Genomic DNA, 24,484 nt, shown 5'->3' with positions numbered 1-24,484 from the left:
TGATGTTGGTCTAACTTCTGATGATGAAGAGCATTGAGAAGCTCGGAGGTCTAAGAAGGCAAAAATTAATATATTTGACTTAATTCTGACTGTCAATTAAGCTCTAATTTCGTTGAAAATCAAACTTAGGTGAAAATTGCAACAAAAATATAAATTCATGTATTTTGTGGCTTAGTTGAAAGTTCGAATGAAAATTACAATTTTTTTAAAAGTTCGTATATTTTTTTGCCATAACCCTTTAAAAAAAAGGAAAAATGAAGAGAATTAATAATTAATAAATCAAATAAAAAGAAAACATGTGGTAGAGAGAAAACATTAATGGGAGGCTGAGAAATATATATATATATATATAGTGTGTGTGTGTGTGCGTGTGAATATATTTGTATAGTTTCCACTTTAAAGCAAAAAAGAAAGAAACTTTTGTGGGATTCTTAGAAAATTTGAAGTTTAAACAGAGCATAAAAGCAAAAAAATAGGAGTATGAATATTATTATTACCAATACCGTGTGAGTAAATTTTCCTTCAAAAAAAATACCGTGTGAGTAAATTGTATTTTATTCAGTACGACGTATTTTAATGTAGATTCCCATATGTTATCATGCTTTTTTACAACTTTTTATTACAATATTATAATATAAAAATGAAGAGTAAAGAAACATGTAATGCTAATCATTCCACAAGTCAACCCGGGTTAAGAATTAACTCAATGAAAGGGTACTAATAAAGTGGAAGAAACCTGATTTATTGTCAAAATTTCAGCAAGAAAGAAGTGGGAGGAGGAGAACATTTATTTGTATGTATCATGTACGTATAGAGAGAGAAAAGGAGTGAGAAGGGGGTTTTGGGATTTGGTAACGTTGGATTCAGGTGGTGCTGTGAGAGAGTAAAGGAAAAGAGAGGAAAAAAGGAGAGATTTTTGAAGTAAATGCTGTGAGGAAAAAGAAAGGCTTGTGGTATTGGTTAGTGAAGAGACAAAAGCAAAGAGCGGTTTTGTAACTGAAAAGTGAGAGAAAATGAGCTGAATTCCTGCATCCATTACACACAAAAACACATAGCATTTGTTGCACCCCTCCAAAGCTGTTAGACAAAGCTGCACACACACATTTAAGGAGAGAGAGAGAGAGGGATAGGGATGCATTGAAAAGGGGGGATTCATTAAGTGGTTTTTGTATGTGAATGAGGATGGAAAATAACGGGTGAGTTTTTGCCTTTGGATTATTGATGATGATGCTAATCGGGGTAGGTTGAAAGTGTGGGAGAGGAGCTTTATTTTCTATTTATTTCGTTTTTTCTTTCTTCCTTTCTTCTTCAAGCATCAAAGGCTCAAGCTTTTATTTTTTGGTGTATTGATCTTTGTTGAGGTTTTAGAGAGCCTTTTCCTTCAATTTCTATTTTTGGTGCTTTTGCTCTGTTTCTGTGAGCTTTGAATGGCGCATGCTGATGGCCTGATAAGAGGAGGCTCTCATGAAAGAGGTGAGGAAAATGTTTCATCTTTTTTGGGTTTTATGAATTTTTATTGTACCTACCAAAAAAGAAAGGCTTGCAATTTTCTTTTTCTATAGCATAATATTGATTCTGGGCTGGTTTCTGTCAATTTCTTTTCCTATTATTATCATATTTTTTTCAAATGGTGCTTTGATATTTATAGTTCATTTGATTTTTTGTGTGAAAGTTTTGCCTCTGGAACTTGAGTGAAAATTCCATCATGTTTCAATGTTTTTTGCTGCTGGTGATTTTTGTGTTGTTTTTATTTAGTTTTGTATGTTCATGCAGAGCTTTATTTCCACAAGAAATTAGAACTTGAGATGTTTGTTGTTGAAACTGAAAGTGCTTTATGTTCTTGACATTTGGTTTTGGTCTTATATCAAGAATTGAATATGAATACATTAAAATTGATTAAAAAAAAAAAGATCTTTGAATTTTGATTATTAGCTCTCTACACGATTCTTGGACTTATTTGATTGATCTTTGGTAGGTGTGGGGAGTAATGATCTGTACACAGAACTATGGAAGGCATGTGCAGGGCCTTTGGTGGATGTTCCTTGTGTCCGAGAAAGAGTTTACTACTTTCCTCAAGGTCACATGGAACAAGTAAGCCTCCCTTAGCCCCGCCTCCAAATATTTCATTTTTCTTCATAGCAATTTGGTTTATGAGTATATTGATCTACAGTTAGAGGCATCAACAAATCAGGAACTGAATCAACAAATCCCTCACTTCAATCTCCCTCCGAAGATCCTTTGTCGTGTTGTTCACATTCAGTTGAAGGTATTGTTTTTCTGCATAGTGCTTTTTTTTAGGTCTTTGTTTCAAAATCTACATATTTTTTGGTGGTTTGAATTTATAGGCTGAACCAGAAACAGATGAAGTTTATGCACAGATCACTTTACAACCAGAACCAGATGTAAGCACTCTGTTATGTTGATGAATTTATTGGTTCTTGAATGTGTTGTATTTATATCGTCTGTGGATCTTGCACGTGTATTCTTGTAGCAAAGTGAGCCTACGAGCCCAGATCCTTCCCCACCTGATCTGCCAAAGCCGGCTGTTCAATCTTTTTGTAAGATTTTGACAGCATCTGATACAAGCACTCATGGGGGTTTCTCTGTCCTTCGGAAGCATGCCAACGAGTGCCTCCCTCCATTAGTGAGTAACTCTCTTGTGTTTATATGCGACTTGCATGAGTTTGAAACGAGGAAGATATTGCTAGCGGTTGTTGAAAACTCCACTCCAGATGCATAAGTCATAGAAAGAAACATAGTTAGATATATTAAGATTGTGCGTAGATACATGATTCTCTACTAAATAATATGCTTTGAGTTTGCAAATTTTAGACCCCTAACAATTAAAAGAAAATTAAGTGAAGCTGCTGCAGTTTGCTTATGCTCTTCATTGTTTTCTTGAATTCTTACTCAATCATAAGATTTGAAAGCTTATCACTAATTTTTGTTGAGGTATTTCTGATTCCTAGGATATGACCCAGCCAACCCCAACCCAGGATTTGGCTGCCAAAGATCTGCACGGGTATGAGTGGCGTTTCAAGCACATATTCAGAGGTAATAAGTCAACATGAACACTTGCATTTTACTTTCGTTTGGTTTTCCTTGTTTTCGATTTGATGCCAAACGTCGTGGATTATGTTCTTAATAAAACGTGCATATCCCTTTTAACCCTTGTTGGAGCTCCAAATTGCTTCTCATCAGGTCAACCGAGGAGACACTTACTTACAACTGGTTGGAGTACGTTTGTCACCTCAAAGAGATTGGTCGCTGGTGATTGTTTTGTTTTCTTGAGGTATTCTTTCATTTTCTCTGTTTCTTGCTCACTATCAAATGCATCCTCACTATCAAAATTTCGAGCTCAACTCTGAATTACAGGGGCGATAATGGGGAGTTGCGAGTAGGGATACGCCACCTTGCTCGACATCAGAGCTCTATGCCACCCTCTGTCATTTCCAGCCAAAGCATGCATCTTGGTGTGCTTGCAACTGCATCACATGCTATTACAACGCAAACCTTATTCGTGGTGTACTACAAGCCACGGTATTTCTTTCTTGCATCCTTAAATTTCGGTTAATTTTGCTATTGCATCTTTCTGAATTCTAGCTTCATCATGTGTACTTTACGACCAGGACGAGTCAGTTTATTATCGGGCTGAATAAGTACCTAGAGGCTATGAAACATGGATTCTCGGTTGGCATGCGTTTCAAAATGAGATTTGAAGGAGAAGATTCACCTGAAAGAAGGTTCTAATACTTCTGTTTTCTCCCATTTTGTTACTTGATCGCATTGCTCGGATGTTAATGGTACAAAACTACATACATTTTCAGGTTCACGGGCACTATAGTTGGATTTGGAGACTTCTCTTCACAGTGGACTAAATCTGCGTGGCGTTCGCTCAAGGTTACTATCAATTTCAAAATCATAGCTTATTACATGTGCAAAGTGTGCCACTGGAGATATATAAGTATAAATTTCTCTATCAGGTGCAGTGGGACGAACCAGCAACTATAATGCGGCCAGACAGAGTCTCACCATGGGAGATTGAGCCCTTTGTAGCTTCGGCTTCTGTTGATGCATCGCTGCCAGCTATGAAAATGAAAAGGCCTCGACCTCTTGATCTACCTCTTACCGGTATAGAACATTATAAACATATTTTTAATCATATATCAACACGAGTGTATACCTGTGTTTGATTGGTGAAACCTGTTCTTGATGTAGAAACTATTACTGCTTCTGCGGCATCTCCTATTTGGTATCCAAAATCAACCACGTCCCTCGAATTGAGCCACCTAACTAGCACTAACGACGTTCAGAGCAGTGATAAACAACTTTTCTGGCCTCCTAAACCGAAAGAGCACCATCTCCCAAGTTCTGCACCACATTCTGGTGGAGCATGGCCGTCTCTATCGAATGTGAATGGTTCTCTGAGCTTGTTTCGAGAATCAACAGAGGAAAACAAAAACGTTTTGTTACAATCTGCTGTTCCTAATTATCACTCTCCTGTCTCATCAAGGACAAGTAATTGTCTAGACCATATAAAAAAGTCAGAAACTGCCCCTGCATGCCGTTTATTTGGCTTTGATTTGAGGAACAACGCGAACAAACTCCCTCATCCGTTGGAAAAGGAAGCACCTTTAGCTCGTCCAAGCACTATTCTGGGCTGTGACTCACTGCCTAAGAGGCCTGAAACTGACGAGAAAAAAGGTGTGGACGTTTTGGCTTCATCAAAGGAAAGAAAGGATGCTCAAGTGGAGGCCCCTCCGAATGATACTCAGGGACAACAGGGTTTTGTTTTGTCTTCAAGAACTCGGATCAAGGTAACTTCTCCTTGATTAATGATTTATTGGAAGTGCATTTTGAATTTAGTTCTGACAGCTTCCACGTATCCCGTTAGGTTCAAATGCAAGGGATTGCTGTTGGGCGTGGCGTGGACTTGTCTGCTTTTCATGGCTATGATGATCTTATCGAGGAAATGGAGAGTATGTTTGATATAAAGGGAGAGCTTCGCGCTCGCAACAAATGGGAGGTGGTTTACACCGACAACGAGGGAGACATGATGCTCGTGGGAGACGACCCTTGGCAGTAAGTAGCTCATCATATCTCTTGCAAATGAAAGCACTTCCACTCTTTCATGATCAATTATTTATAACATAGATATGTTTGCAGGGAGTTCTGTAAGATGGCTAAGAAGATTTGCATCTATTCTAGCGATGAAGTGAAGAAGATGAGCCCGAGATGCAAGCTTCCTATATCGCCCATAGACGGCGAAGCCACAGTCTTGAGCTCAGAATCACAACCTAAGTCAGAAGCATGAAGTTTGTATATCCTCTCTCATCTACATTCTCTTCTCTAAGAATCCTTAGATTCGGGGTATACAACGTGGTAGGCGCATGATGCTCGTTTTTTTTTCCTTTTTTTGTTGTTGTTGTTGTTGTTGGGGTGGGGGGGAGCTTGCTATGTAGCATTAGGACTGATGGAAGTAGAAAGCCACCATAGTCATCAAGAAACTCTAAGAAAACAAGATGACTCTTGGAAGTTGTAAATACAATGTTTGTGGGTGTTTAATCAAGTTTATTAGGTAAATTTTCAAGTTGATAAATGGTCCGATAATCTAAACGAATCGGGTCTGGCAGCCGAGTTGGTTTTTATTTTTGGTTGATGATTTACAGCTCTAATCAGACCGTATAAATTGTTACATTCTTGTCTTTTGATGGCAAACTTGGAGTCTCTGCATTTTTTGTGTGGACAATTAGTTGTTTTTTAGTTCTGTCAGTTTGTGCATTTAGTTAGAGATTTGTTTCGATCTTCTTTTTATTTATTGAATTTGAATTTTCTGATTTAATCTGCTCAGCTCTTGATACCTGCTTGTAGTCATCTGTTTCTCTGCAGTTCAAAATAATAGTGGGTTAGTTGTGGTCCAAAACTTGTGTACATTTTTGCTTTGGTAAACAAAAGACTAAATGTGAACGATATTGGTTGCTTGGTCTAAAGCCATGATAGTGGTATTGGTTGATAGGGTATGGTTGTGTGCATGAATGTTTATTATGTTTGATAGTATTTTATTTGAGTAGCGTGACTTTGACTTTTACCTCATGCATACGGTATTTATCATAGTCAAAACCCCTCTATTATAAGACGTTAATCTTGATTCACTTGGATTATCCTGGTCTATTTTTTTTTTTGAAATGACACTAACAGTATTTTGTTTTATAAATGACACTATTCTGTAAATGATACTAGCACTATATTAAAATGACACTAACACTATAGCGAAATGACATTAACACTTGACATTTGGATAGGATAGTCTAGTTGGGTTAGATCCGGATCAGGATTCGGGTCGGGTGATGTACCGTACACCCGGATGTACAGGAGATTTTGTGCTATTACAAAGAGAATTCCAACACTTTCTCATGGAGCTGCCTGCATATTTATACAATATTAAAATAAAATCTCTAATTTAAAATTAATTTTATAATATCATTTTCAATGCCAATTTTATAAAATAAGGAGAAACCAATATCATAATCTATGTAAAAATTAAAAATCAATACATGAAAGTTAAATTAATTAGCTCAATTATTTGTCACTAATCTTTAAATTTTCTACTTTTTTTTTCAATTTGTAGATAGAATATTTTAATTTAATTATGCTTTGAATAAAATATGTAATATACGTCTTGGATAAAATATCATAAAAGGACATTTAAATATGATGCGTGAAAAATAGATTTAAAATGAATAAGTTATGATACTTTAAAGTTTTAACATTTTAAATAATCTATGTTTTTAAGCAATTCCTTCAAACTAGAAACTTTATTCTAAACATTTTTAAGTTTTATTTTCTTTCTTCATTTTAATATTTTAATTTTTAAATTATGTATCTATTTATTTTATATAAAAAATATTCCCTCCGTCCCATGAAATTAGCCCGTTATTCCATTTTGGGATGTCCCAAAAAGATAGTCCATTTTTTAATTTATATTATATAAAAATATTATTGTACTAAACTAACCTTATTTAATGTTTCACTTAAATGTGAAAATGATGTGTGAAAATAATAAATAAGGGTATAAAAAATAAAAACATAAAAATTAGTATTTTTTTTTAAAGAAGACTAAATGCATTTTCGTAATATATGTGGAAAGTGAAAGGGGACTAAATTGGTGGGACGGAGTGAGTAATTAATAGGAAATTATGTAATTATTATAGAATAATAGCATATCATATACTCCCTCCGTCCCATGAAGCATGACTCAGTTCTTTTCGGCACGAGAATTAAGAAATTGATATTTGTGTGTTAAGTGTGGTAGGTGAAAAAGTGAAAATGTGAATAAAAGGTAAATTTTTTGCCATTTTTAGAAACAGGTCAAGCTTCGTGGTACAAACCAACAAGGAAACTAGGTCATGTTTCGTAGGACGGAGGAAGTACTATTATAATTTATTTTAAAAAACACTAAATCAATATATAGGACATTATGTAATTATTATAGAATAATAGCAATAATATTATTTTCTTATAACTAAAACTATTACAATGCATATAAAGTCTATTCTAGTCCGATATATTCGCATATAATAAGTGTTCAGTCATTGCATAACACTATTTTTTTGTTGCCTAGACCGTTATTATGTTCTAATAGCACTTTACTTACGTCCATTGGTATTAGGATTAAATAAATATCTTATTTAACGTAAAATTTACTCCATAAATTATTTATATTTAATTTATAACAGAACAATTACAGGATCACAAAAATACAATTATTTTATATGTTAAATACATAAATTTATAAATTAAATGCAAGATTTATAATTTTTATGAAAAGTTATTTTTCTATTATAATCCAACCATATAATTTAAGATACGAACACGAGTACACGACTCCTTAAAAATAATAATCAAACTAGGAGATTAGAAGGTTTGAATTGAAGGACTTGGTGTGGTGGACGTGACTGTAGTTGTGGATTGGATTGTGATTGTAGTGAGAGAGAGAGAGAGTGAAACTGTGAAAGTAGTTATGATATGAAAGGTTGGTTTAAAAAGGAAGTGAAATGAGAGTATCGAAATGGTGTAAGAAAGACCAACAACTCCAGATTTTATTCTTGCACGCGCACAATCTCAACCAACAAACATATGACTTTTGCCGCCGCCTTCTTTATTATATAGTCTTCCCCGAGCAGTATAACTATGTGTACACGTGTAATCAATGTTTATAGTTCTAATTAAGCGTCCACGATGCCAATATTTATTGGAGGCAGTCAAAATTAATAATTATTCCCCTAATATTTTAATAAATTATACTTTATTCCTTCATAAAAATATGATACTTATATTTTAATAAATTGATGGGTGATTTTTATGTAGTAAAGAAATAATCACTATTCTATAAAGCGTTAAAGTGCAGATGTACCCCTAAAGTAGAGGTGTATACCCCCTTCATACTCGGCATTAGATCAAATAGGTCCCCGAAATCCCAAAATTCAAGCAATTAAATCCACCTAACAAACGGCCGTTTTTCGTCCGTTAGCATTTAATTTTTTTTTTATTCTGCCGCCCAGCGAATCCCCCCCACCGATCGTCCGTTCCTATTCCGACCACCGCGCTGCCCCAACCACGCACCATTGGTATCGCTCCACTCTAGAAATCACCGCACCCTCTATCAGTTTCGCCTCCACCACCCGGAACGACTGAGAGCTTCGCGCACGCGACGAAGAGGAGGGCGAATGAGTGCAGACTGAGAAGCAAACATCGATGGAGGAGTTGGGAGTAGAGAGAGGCATTGAGAATGAGGGCCGTGGGAAGAATGGGCGTGGATGACTTTGTTGTAGAGGGAAAGAGTTGGGTCGGGAATACTGTCGAGCACCTTGTGTGCATAACTTACGTTGGGATTTCTAATAGTTTGGTGATCAAATCTCTGGCGAAATCTGTGCCGATTCTCAGTGAATGGGCGTGGAATTGTTTGAGTTGGTTCATGCGAGGGATTGACCTCTATAATCTATAAGGTGGCGCTCGGAGATGGTGTTTCAGGTGCTGGAGGTGAAACTGACAGAGGGGGCGGCAGAAGGAAATGTGGTTGGGGAGGCGCGGCGATATTTGGAGTGGAGCGATACCGGTGGTACGCGGCTGGGGCGGCACAGTGGTGGTTGGAGTTGTGGTGTGCGGTGGTCGGAACAAGATGGGACGGCCGATGAGGGGGTTCGCTGGGCTGTGGAATTTTAAAAAAAATTAAATGCTAACGGATGGAAAACGACTGTTTGTAAGGTGGGTTTAATTGCTTGAATTTTGGGACTTCGGGGGCCTATTTGATCCAATATCAAGTACGGAGGGGTATACGCTCTAGAGGCCTCTACCTTAGGGGTGCATCTGCACCTTAACCCTTCTATAAATGAGTGACTGAGATTAAAAGATAAGGAAAAGATATGAAGCTATATTCTAAAAAGTAAAGTATTATACTTTTGGTGGACGCCAAAAATGACAAAAGTGTCGTATTTTTCGTGGATGGAGGTAGTACCTAATTTTAACTGTTTCGGACGAAACCTTCATTCTCTCTTGTACGTACAAAAAAACTCAGACCTTTTTTCTTTGTTCTCACTCTCTCGCAAACCTAATTGCACTTTCGCGCCTCGACCGCTCTAAAGCCCTAATCCTCCTACCGCGTCATCGAGCTACTCTCTCTCTCTCTCTCTTTCCTCCCGACACGTTGCTCTCTCTCTCTCTCTCTATCTCTAAAAAGAATAGGATATAGTATATATTAATATTAAGTATATACATATATAGGCAAAGGTTCAATTGAGAATGATATATGTTGTTAGAATTGAGAATGGATATCCACCCTAGGCTTAAGTTGATCCAGCGGCCATTATTGGATATTATAGTTACCGTTGAATTTTAAAGTCAGGGCATTAGCGTCTTTCAACAATTATGTATATATGGTATTTTGGCTAATTTTTCGTAGTATGTTACAACTTCATTCGGTAAGATTTGTTTGAAGATATCAAATAATGTTTCACACGAAGACTAATTTAATAATCTCTCATTTTGTTTGAGGTATCAAATATTCATAAAATATTTGTAAGTGCATTGAACATTATGTATAACCTTACAAAGTCTTATCATCATTCTCCATAAAATCATAGTTTCTTTTAGTTTCGAGTTTGGACCTCATATTGGATTTTTTTGTTTTATTTGAACACAATTTACAATACTTTCAAGTTAAGTAAATGGGACGAAGTACTGTACGAATATACCGCTAAGTTTCATTGTTTGAGAGTTAATACTCCTCTGCAGCTCAATATTTTTTTTGTATCTACTAAAATTGTACGTCAGTTTACATAACAGTTATATCGCTTTTTATCGAACATGTGTTTTAGTTTTTTATGAACATATTCTGTATAATGTTAAATCTCCATAATAGTTTATGTAGCAGGCAATATAATTTTTATATTACGTATATACATTGTCAACAAATGTCTAAATTGTGAATATCATACTTAATTAAACATATCATATAAAAAGATGAACAAAAATCTCATGATGCGAACATCAAGCACTGGACAATTGAATATGAGAAGTTAATTGTTGAATAAACATTACAATCTATTGAACAATTAATTAAGAAATGTTGTTTCATACTGGTACCATAAAACTAATAAAGTTATGAAAAACCAATCTAAACTCTTGAATAATGAAATCATCACATATATTATTCCAAATGCTAACTCACGAACCACCTTTGAAATATTTAGGGATGACAATCGGGTACGACGGGTACGAATAGTGACTATCCATATCCATACCCATACCCACGAACTAAATGGATAGTGGTTTTTAACCACGAAACTATCTATGGATATCAAATGGTATCCAAACCCGCCACCCGCAGATACCTGCTATCCGTCGGGTATCCGCCACCCGTTATTCGTCGGATACCCACAACCCACTATCCATCGGATACCCGCCTTAAGTTTAGATTTTGTTTGGGTCTTTTTTTTAGATATGATATGATGACCCATATCTCAAATGTATATTCATAGCCCATATTTTTAGAATTTTTTTGTGAGTATTTGACGGGTATTTCACGCATAATTGACGGGTATTTTCGCGGATATTTTTTGCGGGTAAACGGGTTTTACGGGTATGGATAGTAAGTATCCAAACTCATACCCACGAACTAAATGGATAGTGAATTGCAACCACGAAACTATCCGTGGATATCAAATGCCTCTCAAACCCACCCTAATAGATTCGGGTTTTCGCGGATATCCGTTACCCGCGGGTAAATTGTCATCCCTAAAAATATTATTCCATATCCATAAATTTTAAATACATGACAGATTTAAGAAAATTTAAGGGACTATGAAATTCATATCTAAAAATTTTAGACTGATATAAACATGTACAATAAAAATAATGAACTTAACATAATTCTACGATGAACGGAATCCCTTATGAAAAATCAATCCAACACCCACGACGCTTTGGCGGTTCAGCTGTCGTAAACTCCATTGTACCATCAATGCAATTGAATTCCTCACAAAAAATCCCTAAATTTAATTCAACATTACGCACGAAGTAAACCTATGCAGCCTGGAGGCTGGATCGACGAGATGGGCAGCAGGCTCGCGAGCGCTACGGCGACGAGGCGCGCGCTTGCACCAACAACAACAACAACATTGATAGGGGCCATGATTTCCCTGATCAAGATCGGCAACAAGCATTCACTCAATACAAGACCAATAAAAAACATTTTCTTAATCATCAAACTCATAACAGATTCGTACTCTGTCGAAACTCCTCTTCTATTATTACCCACACCAACTGCATACATATGTACCTACATGAAATGAATATTATTCATACAGTAGATGAACATACGGTACATTGTTTTGAATAGTCACGATTTAAAAAATAAATTAAGTTAGTTAAATAATTTATTAGGAACAAAATCACAAATATGTTGAACATATTTCATATTTTTAATGAATTGATCATGGTGCAGGTGACAATGTATTTTTACCTTAATGATAAAACACGAATCAATCAAATATATATCACTATATTGGGGTAAGTTACAAAGACCAGAAAAAAATGGCATCTCTTGTCAATCCATCTGCAGAAACTCCCTAGTCTATCTAATTTATGTAATACTTTAGTAGCAGTAGCAAAAATATCTAAACAACAATGAACCTGAGAACTACTATGCAACTTTAGCTCCTTGTTTATCCATGTATGACTATTCTTGTTAATGTCAAAACAGAAAATCCATTATAACCAAGCAATCGAAAGCTGCAAACGTGCTCACTAAAATGCAAAGTCAGCCAACTGAGAGTTAAATAATACAGGTAACCACTAAACATTGGGAAAATGTGCAGATAGGCCCTTCAAGTGGTAGCCCTTATAGCGTATAACCCCACTTACTCACTGTGTGTGCAACTAAACCTCCGAATTCAAAAACATCGTGCAATTAACCCCCCCGACCAAACGGCGTTACCAACCGTTAGTCAAACTTTTTTTTTTAAAAAAATTAATTAAAAAATAAAATCGGGGGCGCTCGGTTCAGCATTGAGGATTTTCTCTTCTGCTGTTGGCTGATTCAGTGACGGATGAGTGGTGACTACCCTATTTCCGTCGAGGCAGAGAAGCTGCCGGCAACGGCCAACCTTCAGGAGAGACAAATGCCGGCAACGGTGACCCGCGAGTCTGCTGCTTGCCGGAAGAAGGTGGAGGAGAATCCCAGCGACGATGCCAACTCATGGAGACTTAGCGACGCGATGAGTTTCACACCACGATGATGGCGGTGGTGGTCGACATCGTCCATGGTTATGTTCTCGTGGTCGGGTTACAGCGGCTTCTTCTCGTCGGATTTTAAGGCGACGATTGTTCAAAATATGTGTGGTGGTGGGTCGCGATTTGAGATCCAATTTGGTAGTGTAATTTTCGGTGGTGGAGATTGGGGCCTTTTTCTTTGACGATTTCAAATGCGGATCAGAGAGATTTCAAATGGAGGTTGCTGAGATGGAGATTGCTTTGTTCCTAATCAGAGATTGCAGAAGAGATAAGATCCAAAAAGGGATCCCCGATGTAAGGCTTGGGAACTTGATTTCGTGATTTTCCCCTTATGACGGTGATTGTCGCCGGAAAAGTTGGAGGAATCCAGCCAGAGAAGATGAGATGTGATTTTTTTTTTATGAACAGGTGGGCCTCACATTCGAATTAAAATAAAAATAAAAATGTTGACTAACGGTTGGTAACGCCGTTTGGTCAGGGGAGTTAATTGCACGGTTTTTTTGAGTTCGAGGGTTTAGTTGCACACACAGTGAGTAAGAGGGGTTATAAGCTATAAGGGCTACCACTTGAAGGGCCTATCTGCATCTTTTCCCTTAAACATTATCATACATATAGTTTCCATCTCACTAAAAAGTCTAAATTAAAGAATGAATTTGCAAAATATAACACACACACACTTTAACGAAGTACGAGCACAAACAAATTTCAATAGCATAATTAAGCATTCTGGAGAGCTCAATACTAACAATTAACCATTGACAAATCAAGAATATAGTTTGTTTTCACTGTACCTTCGACAACAACTACAATTTCCTCTTCTTTTACCATGTCTGCAAAGTTCATATTGGTGGAAAGTAAATTAGAAACAAACTAACATAATATCAAATCATAAAGATTGAACAAACTTCAGCGAACAAAATATTATGTGTATCATTGCTACAATAGAAATCAACCACCATACAGAAGTATGTATAGTGAAGAAAATTTCCATGAATGCGATTCAATTTAACTATGTTTAACCAAAACTCAACCATCAAACAATACCAGTAACACATAAATGACACTGATGAGGTAGAATCATCAACCCAATTAAGAGCGCTCCAAAAACACTATCAAAATATTACACTACTTATTGCAGCGGTGTCTACTGCACCGACGAACAATGAATACTGATAAAAACTTGTTCAAAAGAATGGTTATATGCATGTTCGTAGCAATCCATTGACACGTTCGGTTCCAACAATGTGAAATCTGAAAATTACTTGTGCGCCCTATTACTTTCAGTAAGCCAGAACATCAGTTACAAGAATGTTACAAGAATTGAGACATTTCGTGAATCAATGCCAACATTGATAAACAGAAATTGAGTTAAATCAAATCAAAAATCCACTCTTACATAGGGATAAACGAAAACATGGAAATGGTAATTCATCGAGATAAACATAATGAACATACCTTTCAAATACGATTGTAAGTTTGTTCTTCAAATGGATCTCTCTATTCCTCTCAAGCTTCCGCATTCCACCGGTGGATGTCGTTCACCGAAAACACAAATCTCTGCGACGAACAAGTGGAAAAAAATCCATTGTACTCAATTCGAATCGAACTTGATTAGGGAAAGGGAGTAGAATCCGGGATACGATCAATCCCCCAAATTGGGAATAAAAGATTAGGACAGGTTTAATCCTGACGAATAGAAATCATGATTTTAATAATATTTTGCTAATTAAAAAATTTGAACAACATATTCAGTTTCATCCATTGATTATCAATTAATCAATGGTCTAGATACGTTCTAAATCTATACTATTATACTATAGGAAAGTTTTCTGCATGAAAACTTCCCGCCAAAAACCCATCTTCCATGCAAAAAATATTATTTTATTATAAATAATATTTTATTACTTATTACTCATACATGTCACTTCATATTCCCACCCACTTTTTCCTGACGTGCAGACACTTAAAAGGCAGGCGCATGCTCACTTTTCACCTTCATACTCAACACAATTCTGCAATCTACTCTATATATAAAAACACAAAAAAATTGCACCAAAAACCACACCTAGATTCCCGCCAAATTGCATTTCATAGTATTTTTTTTTTTATCTTTTATTATCATCTGTAAAGGATGAACTTTGTTTGCAGCATGGAAGGCATCACGTGAAATCATTAATTATTTCCGCCTTTTCACGCAAAAGAGTACTTACACAGTATACATCACTTTATTTACTGCTCATTTTATTTTTCTCTCTCTTTACGTTTACATCTGTGTCTCTGTATATCTCCCCATTCTTTCACCTTTCAAAAAAAAATATCTCCCCATTCTTTCATTCTTTCCCTCAATATTCACAGTTCCTCCCAAAATTTCTCCCGCGCTTTTGGTGAAAATCTTAATGGGGAAGACGATCACCCCAAAGGTGGAGTCGTCTAACACCATAGACAACATTAAGACTAAGATCCAGGTAGATCCGATCAAGAACAAAATACACGTAATATAATATTTTTCGTCGCGTATATATTTATAATAGTTGATTTTCTGACTTTAAGCTAACCTTGGTATACTTTTTCTTACAGTGACTTTTATATGCTATTAGATCCGATGAAGAACAAATTCATTAGAAAAATTATAGATCCGATGAAGAACAAAAAGTTCTTTTAGGATTTTTCTTTTTTGTGAAAATCATAGAAATTGTCGGCATCTGCATTTTCTTCTCTATTTTTTCTGATGATACCTACTATATTTTGAATTTTATATGCTATCCAGATCCGAGCAAAGAGCAATTCTTACTATGCCGACGAAGAGGCAAAGGTGGTGGGGGGAGAGGGAGGAGCAACGAGCGTTGTTATATATATATTCTTCTTACTTTTGTGTTTTTGTGTGTTTTTTGTGTATGTTCTTCTTACTTTTTTTGCAACAGCGGAGAACAGGTGAAGGAGCAGAACTAAAAATACGTAAGGATGGAGAACAGAGAGAACAAGTGAAAGAACAAATTTTTCACTTTTAACTTCACATTCTTCACTTTTATTTTAACAGAGATGACATGTAAATTTGATTTTAATTTCACATTTTTCACTTTTCTTCTTCTTTTTCCTTAATATGCATTCATTAGTGCGCTAACCTTTTGTTGTTGCTTGATGGAAGTAGGTTCTGTGTGTGTGGTTCTTTATAATTGTGTACATAAAATTACATAAAGGTATCCCATATAATGAAGTAGAACCTTTCAGTTATATGAGGGGATGAGGGCGTTGGTGAGGTGTCTCATTGCTGCAAGTTAGCATTTTTTATAACATTTTTGGCTTAAAATTTCTTGATAATTTTTGGGGTTTTCTTCATTGAGGGAATTGTGCTTTGTTTCTTACAAATTCGTTGCTTTTAACAGAGTTTGGAGTAATTGTTTCACTAAGTAAATTGTTTCATGTTACAGCCTAATTACATTGAAAATTTGTTGATTCTTTCTCCTATAATTGTTCTACTTAATGAGTTACTGCATTTCTGTGATTGATCAGCTTCTGGGATTTTGTTATGCTCCGGAGCAGTTGGTGCAGTGAGCACAAGTAAAAGATCTGTAAGCCCTTTTTCTTGGATTAACATATTTTGGTCATTTGGTGTAGTGTTCATCATTTATGATTTTTGTCATTCTCTTGAGATATATACCCACATTTTTGTTAATATACATATCCTCACATTGTTGAACACTGTCTCAGGTAGAAGGATATAGTGGGCTGCGTATTCAGCCACACAAAGCAATTGTTGGAGCTAATGCTTTTGCTCTTGAAAGTTGAATTCATCAAGTTGGTGTTCAATGGTTTGCATGAGTTGGACCCTTTTAAGTTGTAACTGAAATTATTGTTTATGCATTTTATTTGAGTTTTATGCAGGATGAATGCTGAAACATAGAAATGTGAGAAAAATGAGCACCGGTGTGACAACGTGATGGTTCCAGCGAGTGGAAATGTAAAATGTAGATTTGACTTTTGTTTGAGGGTGGTTTTCACAATTAATAAATAGTATAGATATATTGTTGATTTTTTTTATTGATGTTTTTATATCATTTACAAATTACAAATATTTGAATCTGAATTTTGATAATAATGTAAAAGTGTGTTTGGCTAAGCTTATTTTGAAGACTTTATAAGGTTTAGAAGCTTATAAGATGTTTTAAAAGCTTATAAAGTGCAATCTATTGGTAAGACGATGAAGCGCAGTCTGTTGGTAAGACCTTTTTTCTCCAACCAATAGGTCGGGGGTTCGAGTCACCTAGAAGGATATAGTGTGAGTGTGTTTTTCTTTTCTTTACGTGTAACAATTTTTTTATTTTTTTTAAAGAGCTTATAAAGTGTAGGTTCTTAAAATTTTATAGTTCTGAAAGTGTTTTGATAATTGAGCTTATAAGCTAGAAAAGTTATTTTGGTTAGATCAAAGAAAATTTTATTAGAGAAAGAAAATCAAAAAGAGATGAAATTAGAAGGATACATAATGAAAATAAAAAAAATCACAGTTGAGTTATTTTTATGATAATGATTGTTACTTATAAGAAAATTAAAAAAAAAAAAAAAACTAGGTTAGATGAACTTATTTTTTTTAAGCTTATAACCTGCTTAATTTTACAACTAATAAGCTCTTTAAGACCTTATTTTGCCAAATACTTTGAAGGACCTTATAAGCTTTTAAATAACTTATAAGTTTAGTATTTAGAGGAGTTTTGCTGAAATGGTAAAATGTATATAATTCACATACTGTGCGTAGCACGGGGTGCCGTACTAATTGAACCAATACTTAGATTCCAAAATTTGATCTCTATACATTTCTTCTTTCTTTACCTCCAATACATCTAAAAAAATTATTGTCTTACAATTTTTTGTGCAAGATATGTGTATTTTGATGAAGATGTCGGAAGAAAAATATGTGAGATCTGGTGTGTATTTACACAATGATAATTCGAACTTGATTATGATGCGAAGTTAAGCGACAGAAAGAAAACTCACTTTTTGTCTTGATAATTTTACATCTTATAAGATTTTTAAGAACTTATTTTACCAAACACTTTGAAAGACCTTATAAGCCCCTGAATAGCTTATAAGTTATTTAGTATTTATAGGGTGTTTGGTTGAGCTTAGCTGTAATATATAAATCTTAAACGCTAAATGTATAAAATTCACATACTGTGCGTAGCACAGGTGGTACACTAGTTCTAACTAAAGGGGGCTATTCTCAGTAGAAGCCAACCCTTCCATAGAAATGGATATATAAGTAGAGTATGGAGAAACATTGAACATGTCAGTAAATGTGGTTGAACATACCAATAATGTAACACCCCGCCCATTTCTATTAAGTTTAGAATTATTTTAAATTTGGATTAGGATGATTTACGCCGGAAAAATGAAAAATGATTTATATTTTAATTCCAACAAAATTTATTTTCAAAAGCTTTTATAAAATTTAGTCTTTTGATTTTTGTGCATTACATAATAAATTGAATTATATGAACATGTGATTTATATGATTAGTATTTATTTGTACATGATTTAAATTCTATGTTGGACTTCAATTATTTAAATATGTTGGACCTTAATAAGTTTTTATTTGGGCCTTTTAGATATGATTAACTTTGATAAACGAAAAAAACCCAAGCACAAGAACCATATATATATATATATATATATATATATATATATATATATATATATATATATATATAGGGGGCCGCTCCAATGAGACCCCCTAATTTTAGTGAGATCTAGGGCACGATCTGGTGCGTTTATTTTATCAATCCTATGGCTGATATTGTATCTGGAGGGTGATTTTTTTTCGCATGGTTCGAATCCTGGAGGGAGCAGAATATTTTAAATTTTGTTATTCATCAGCATATACTGCATTGTTCATCAGTATATACGGCCCTGTTCATCAGTATATATGTCTTATTCATTACGAATTTTTTAAATTTTATTTTTCATCAGTATATAAATCTTGTTCATTAGATATACGTTTTGTTCATTAGTATTATATGTCTTATTCATTGTCCTAGTGTTTCACGAAAATTATGGGGTCTCACTGGAGCGCGCCCCTATATATATATATATATATATATATATATATATATATATATATATATATATATATATATATTTTCAAATGAGCCCAATCCACAAACCCCTTTGCCGCTGTTGCCATTGTCAAGTACAACAGCACGCCATGCTCAAGCAGCTCAATCATTCCTCCAACCAGGGACGGAGCCAGGGGGCTAGAGCCCCCCAAATTTTGATATATATAGGGTGTGGTTCTAGAGAAACTACATTATTTGTGAGAACGGGAGAACCATCAAATCTAATGCATCCATTGTAAAAATTAATGCACTAAAAAAAAATGCTCCCTTCAGGATTCGAACCCAGGATCTGCATTCATCCAACAAGATGATGCATCCACCGTAGATCTTGATGATCGAATGACTGAAAATGGTTCTCCGGTCTTCTTTTATTTATGGTTCTTTCTTGAACCTCTCCACACATATATATATATATATATATAAGACGAAAATTTAAAATGGGAGCTTCACAAACCCTGGCCGCGAGAGAAACCCACCCAACCTAAACCCACCTTGCGCCACCACCGTCGGCCGTCGCACCACCACCACTGTGCTGATTCCACCTTCCATTTCAGATACCAAGAGGTAGTTGCTGAAATTGGCATATGCGAAAATCGAAATTGTGGTTTGCAAATTGACATATAAATTGAAATTGTGGTCTGTAAATTGCAATTTCGTTTATTAATAGGGTATGACTTATTTATCTATTAATTTCAGCTTAACAATCAATTTATTAATTTGAATTAATTTAATTTTATAGGAAATGGAACGTTTTTTTTCTAAAAAAACGTAGAGGTGAATCTTCAGGTGGCTCAATTACACCTTTCTAAAAAACAGTTTGATCGTGTGCATTGAAAATAATATTTTCTCAACAATTGATAATGAGATTACACCTTGCCCTATTTATCTTTTAGAAAGGTGTAATCTCATCAACAATTGAAAATAATATTGTCTGAAATCATTCGAAGAAATGAAATCCAAGCGAATATTTTCCTACAGCTGAAAGACAAACAAAGGGTCTTGCAACAGCAAGCCAAGGTTCGGTGGCTCAAAAGCGATGATCTTAACACGGGATTCTATCACCGAGCGATTCTTGGGAGAAGGAAAAAGAATGAAATCTTGGGATTATACTTTGGAAATCAGTGGGTGTCTAATCCAGGGGAGGTCAAATCCAAAGTCCGGGAACACTTCGAAGTCTTCTTCAAAAAAAGGACACGGAATCTGCCAAACCTCCCCAATGATTTCCTCAAGAAAAAACTCTCCGATGAGGAGCGCAACTGGCTGTGTAGGGAGTTCGATTTGGAGGAGATCAAGGAGGCGGTGTGGAGCTGTGGTGGCGACAAGAGTCCAGGTCCAGATGGGTTCACGTTCTCCTTCTGGAAGAATGCATGGTCGACAGTAAAGGATGATCTTCTCCAAGTTTTGAAAGAGTTTTTCGAGAACGGGAGGATCCCCAAAGGAAGCAATACTTCGTTCATTGTACTTATTCCGAAGAAGGAAGGGGCAGAGAACCTGGATGAGTTCCGACCGATCTCCCTGATCAATAGCTTATACAAAATTATTGCAAAAATCCTTGCAGGGAGGCTGAAAATGGTGATGGGGTCTATTATCTCGGACAAACAGTGCGCTTTTATCAAAGGTCGGTTCATTCTTGATGGAGTGGTTATTCTCAACGAAGCAATTGCGGAAGCAAAGAAAAAGAAGATTGGTCGTATTTTCTTCAAGATCGATTTTGCTAAAGCTTACGACTCCGTTCAATGGGATTTTCTTGATGCTTTATTCGGTCGTATGAACTTCGATCAGAAATGGCGGAATTGGGTGAAGGGATGCCTCGATTCGGCGTCAGGCAGCGTGCTGGTGAACGGATCATCCACAGGTGTCTTCAAAATGGAACGAGGTCTTAGGCAGGGGGATCCGTTGTCCCCTTTTCTCTTTTTAGTCATCGCCGAAGGGTTAAATGCCCTGATGGAGAGAGCTACTGATCTCCAGCTCGTGGCTCCGGCTGTTCTGGGGATGGATAAAATTTCTGTGTCGCATCTTCAATATGCAGATGACACAATCTTCCTGTTGGCAGCTAACGAGGGGAATGTGACTTTTATTAAAAGGATCCTTCTTCTCTTCCAATTCCTTTCAGGGCTCAAAATCAACTTCGACAAGAGCAACTTGATGGCAGTTGGTGTCGAGAATGCGTGTTTAAGGAGGTGGGCAGGTTATCTCAACTGTAAGGAGGGATCTCTTCCTTTCAATTATCTCGGTATCAAGGTTGGGGGACGGATGAATAGCAGTGTGGAATGGAGTTGCGTCGTGGAAAAAGTGTTGAGGAAAATCAGAGGTTGGAAGAAGAAATCTCTTTCTTTGGCAGGGCGTATCGTTCTTGTGAAGTCGGTCCTTCAAGCCATCCCAGTGTTTCAATTGTCTTTTTCCTTCATTCCTAAATCGGTAATTCACGACCTCAACTCCGTTTTTGGAAAATTTTTGTGGGGGGGAAGTGGCGTGTCTAGGTCTATTGCTTGGTTCAAATGGAAAGACATGTGTGTCGACAAGCTTCAAGGGGGATTGGGCTTTCGAAACATTGAATGGTTTAACAAGGTCTTGGTGTTTAAATGGGTGTGGAGGTACTTGGTCGAGAGGGAGGCGCTGTGGGTCAGGGTGATTAAATCCTTGTACGGGGATTTGTCAAGAGGGGTGGGAGGAGAGTGGAGTGTGGAGAAAAGGGGCGGGATGAAGGGATGGTGGTCGAAAATTGTTGGGAGAACAGGGAGGGAGGAAGAAAAGTGGTTTAGTGGCAATATTCAAAGGATTATGGGGAATGGTAGAGAGGTCAGTTTTTGGGGTGAGACGTGGGTGGGGAACAGCCACCTCAAGATCCTCTTCCCTAGACTTTTTAATCTTAGTCTCTTTAAAGATGGTAATGTGCAGGAGGCTGGGAAATGGACGGAGGAAGGATGGGTGTGGGATCTCAAGTGGCGAAGGGAGCTGAGGGAGAGGGAGAAGGAGATGGAGGAAAATTTGAGGTCAGTCATTGGGGCAATTTCTCCTTGCCTAGAACTTATGGACGGCTGGAGCTGGAAGAACGCAGCGGGGGGGAACTTCTCGACTAAAGCGGCCTATGAGGAGTGCGCAAAGGCGGAAGGTGATCATTTTGGGAGACACATTGTAGCTAGTGCCCAAATGTGGACGGCACCGGCTCCTCACAAAGCCAGAGTGACAGCTTGGAGAAGCATTTGTAACAGGCTGCCAACCTGCGAAAACCTTCTCAAAAGGAATGTCCTCATCCCAGCCGAAGAACAGTGGTGCAATGCATGTGTGTGGAGGGAGGAAACAGCTGAACATTCTTTTCTCCATTGTCCGAAAGTCGATCGCGTGTGGGACAAAATCAATCAATGGATTGGAATGGAAACGGCTAAACCACAAAAAGTCGAAGATCATTTCATATCTTTCATTGGAGGAGGAAGAGGTAAAAGAAACAAGAACTTCCTTAAAGCTCTTTGGATTGGGACTGTTTGGCTGATCTGGAAGTATAGGAATGAGAGTAGGTTTGAGAACAAGAATTGGGAGGTGTCCAATCTTGTTAATGAGGTCAAAGGGAGGCTTTGGAGTTGGAACAAAATTTTCCATGTTGTCGAGTTCAATGTTTCTTTTACTTTGTGGTGCTCTAACGAGTTCGCACCACTTGTTTGATGTTTTTGGTACTCCTAGTACCACCCCAGTTTTTTAATGAATTTTTTATTGATAAAAAAAAAAAAAGTTTGATCGTGTATAGTGAAAATGGTATTTTCTCAACAATTGATAATGAGAAGATATTGCAATATTTTCAGTCAATGTCATCACTTTCTCAAACAGAAACAACTAGTTCATCAACTATTTATTTTTAGGTTATTTGTAATGTATTGAATTTTTTAAACTATGTTATTTCAAATGTATTATAACTATATTATCTATGAAAATGTTGTTTATTATTATAAAAATGTCTAAAATCTACTGAATGTCCTAATTTTTTTTTTTAGAATTCAAGAGGTAAAGCTTTCTCTCCATCATTTCATCTCTCCTTCCCATCAATTATGTGATCTCAAACTATTTCCTCTGCATTGTATTTCCTTGCAGAACCAGTATCACCCCAGAACAAATCCTTAAAAGGTTTCACCTTTTAATTTTATGCCTAACATCACTATATGAATAAAACCAACATCAATACATGAACTGTTATCTGCTAAATACGACAAAGAGGTGCTGTTACATATTCTTTGATATAGATGAAAAGATTAAATGAAACAGAAATGGAGAACATTTATGAACTGCACTTGTGTGTTGCTGTGTTGGCTTGCTGTTGGGTGTTTTACTTTTGTGAAGAATCATTTTAACAAAAATGGAGCCTTGATTTTGCTTTTGAGCCGAGAGTGTGTGTGTTCTGTTGGCTGGGTCGGAGCTCGGCGGCGGCCTGACAGCTGCCGCCCGTCGAAGCTAGAGAGGGAGAGGGAGAGAGATGGGGCGGAGGCGGTGGCTCGACGCCACTGTTGTTCGGCGGCCGGAGTGAGTAGAAGAGAGAGTGAGACAGAGACGTGGTGAGGGAGGAAGGCGGCGATTTCAGATCTAGGGTTAGGGGAAGAGGGGTGCTGGCGCTGCTGCTTGAGACACGAGCGGCGGCGACGGCAGCTGCTCTAAGCGCGTGTGTTCTGTTTTGGAGGGAGAGAGTTAAGAGGGTGACCGGTGGCTGTCCTCACCAAGGAAGAAGGCGGCGCGGCGGCCGGAGTTCGGTGAGGGAAAGAGAGGGCGCCTGTTTGTGTGTGCTGTCGTGTGAGAGACGAGAGAGAGGGAGAAGGGAGACAGGGGGGCGGCGTGGCTGGCGGCGGCGGAGGGAGCAGTGTGTGTTTGTGTTTGTGTGTGGTGTGAGTGTGTGCGTGTGTTTGTGTGTGTTTTAAGAGAGGACATGTAGCCTGTAGGGGATTGAGAGTGGGCCTTTGGGCCGATTTTTTTTTTTTGAAAACTTGGGCTGGGTAATTTGTTAAATGATGGACTGCTATTTATTTCTTGGGCTGTGCTCATCTTTTAATTTGGGCTGCGATTTTTTCAAATAAAAAAATGGGCTTCCATTTAATTGTTGGACTTGTTTAATTGATTTATTAATTTGACTCTTTAAATTGAGTTTAATTAATTTTTTTTACAAAAAGTTTGCATAATACTCCCTCCGTCCACGAAATGAGTACCCATTTGTGGACGGCACGGGTTTTAAGAAATGTATTGAGTGTAGTGTGAATAGAATAGAGGTCCCACCTTTTTTAGTGTATTAATTAAAGTGTTGTGTGGGGTACACTTGCCAAAAAGGGAAATGGGTACTCATTTCGTGGACGGACGAAAATGGAAATATGAGTACTTATTTCGTGGACGGAGGGAGTATTATTTTTCTTATTATGTGCATATGTTAAATGTATTTATTTAATTATGTGAGTTAAAGCATGAATTAATTTTGCACTATACATTTTGCAAATAAAATCATTTTGATTAAATTGGTTTTGCTTATAAGTCCAATTATTTAAGAAAATCGAGTAAGGATATTGTTGGTGTCCTTGACTCAAGAAATTTAGTTTTCAATATTATAATTAAATTTTTGG

The 24,484-nt window shown here is 36.7% G+C and overlaps 1 protein-coding gene and 2 long non-coding RNA genes across 6 annotated transcripts; 2 read left to right on the top strand and 1 right to left on the bottom strand.

Moving 5' to 3' along the window:
• Positions 1-607: 607 nt before the first annotated feature.
• Positions 608-5,590, top strand: LOC130997344 (auxin response factor 18-like). Of its 2 annotated transcripts, XM_057922635.1 has the most exons (15): positions 608-1,196; positions 1,369-1,473; positions 1,976-2,091; positions 2,171-2,266; positions 2,346-2,402; positions 2,492-2,644; positions 2,970-3,054; positions 3,202-3,292; positions 3,376-3,540; positions 3,630-3,743; positions 3,828-3,900; positions 3,984-4,131; positions 4,219-4,817; positions 4,895-5,082; positions 5,167-5,590. In XM_057922635.1, exons 2-15 carry the CDS (start codon positions 1,428-1,430, stop codon positions 5,312-5,314), a joined length of 2,079 nt encoding a protein of 692 aa, XP_057778618.1. In that variant the 5' UTR covers positions 608-1,196; positions 1,369-1,427; the 3' UTR covers positions 5,315-5,590. The 2 variants fall into 2 exon arrangements, with proteins under 2 accessions (XP_057778618.1, XP_057778616.1); XM_057922633.1 differs by having other exon boundaries at positions 608-1,473.
• A 5,828-nt stretch (positions 5,591-11,418) lies between these two features.
• Positions 11,419-14,480, bottom strand: LOC130997343 (uncharacterized). The gene is made up of 3 exons (XR_009093054.1): positions 14,245-14,480; positions 13,581-13,619; positions 11,419-11,836 (listed from the first exon to the last, which is right to left on the bottom strand). It is a non-coding gene; the product is annotated as an uncharacterized LOC130997343 (long non-coding RNA).
• A 481-nt stretch (positions 14,481-14,961) lies between these two features.
• On the top strand, positions 14,962-16,827 carry LOC130997342 (uncharacterized). Of its 3 annotated transcripts, none has more exons than XR_009093053.1 (3): positions 14,962-15,254; positions 15,557-16,358; positions 16,498-16,827. It is a non-coding gene; the product is annotated as an uncharacterized LOC130997342 (long non-coding RNA). The 3 variants fall into 3 exon arrangements; XR_009093052.1 differs by having other exon boundaries at positions 14,962-15,281; XR_009093051.1 differs by lacking the exon at positions 14,962-15,254 and having other exon boundaries at positions 15,288-16,358.
• Positions 16,828-24,484: the final 7,657 nt, after the last annotated feature.

Source organism: Salvia miltiorrhiza, chromosome 8 (genome assembly GCF_028751815.1).
Source record: "Salvia miltiorrhiza cultivar Shanhuang (shh) chromosome 8, IMPLAD_Smil_shh, whole genome shotgun sequence".
Taxonomy (NCBI): domain Eukaryota; kingdom Viridiplantae; phylum Streptophyta; class Magnoliopsida; order Lamiales; family Lamiaceae; genus Salvia; species Salvia miltiorrhiza.
The sequence above is the reverse complement of the archived record's forward strand: the minus strand, read 5'-3'. Positions and strand labels throughout refer to the sequence as shown.

Bases quoted from the DNA above. Each gene is read 5' to 3' on its own strand.
- LOC130997344 (XM_057922635.1), top strand. From the start codon at position 1,428: ATGGCGCATGCTGATGGCCTGATAAGAGGAGGCTCTCATGAAAGAG. The intron at 2,092-2,170 runs GTAAGCCTCCCT...ATTGATCTACAG, and splicing joins CTCAAGGTCACATGGAACAA to TTAGAGGCATCAACAAATCA. The intron at 3,055-3,201 runs GTAATAAGTCAA...GCTTCTCATCAG, and splicing joins TTTCAAGCACATATTCAGAG to GTCAACCGAGGAGACACTTA.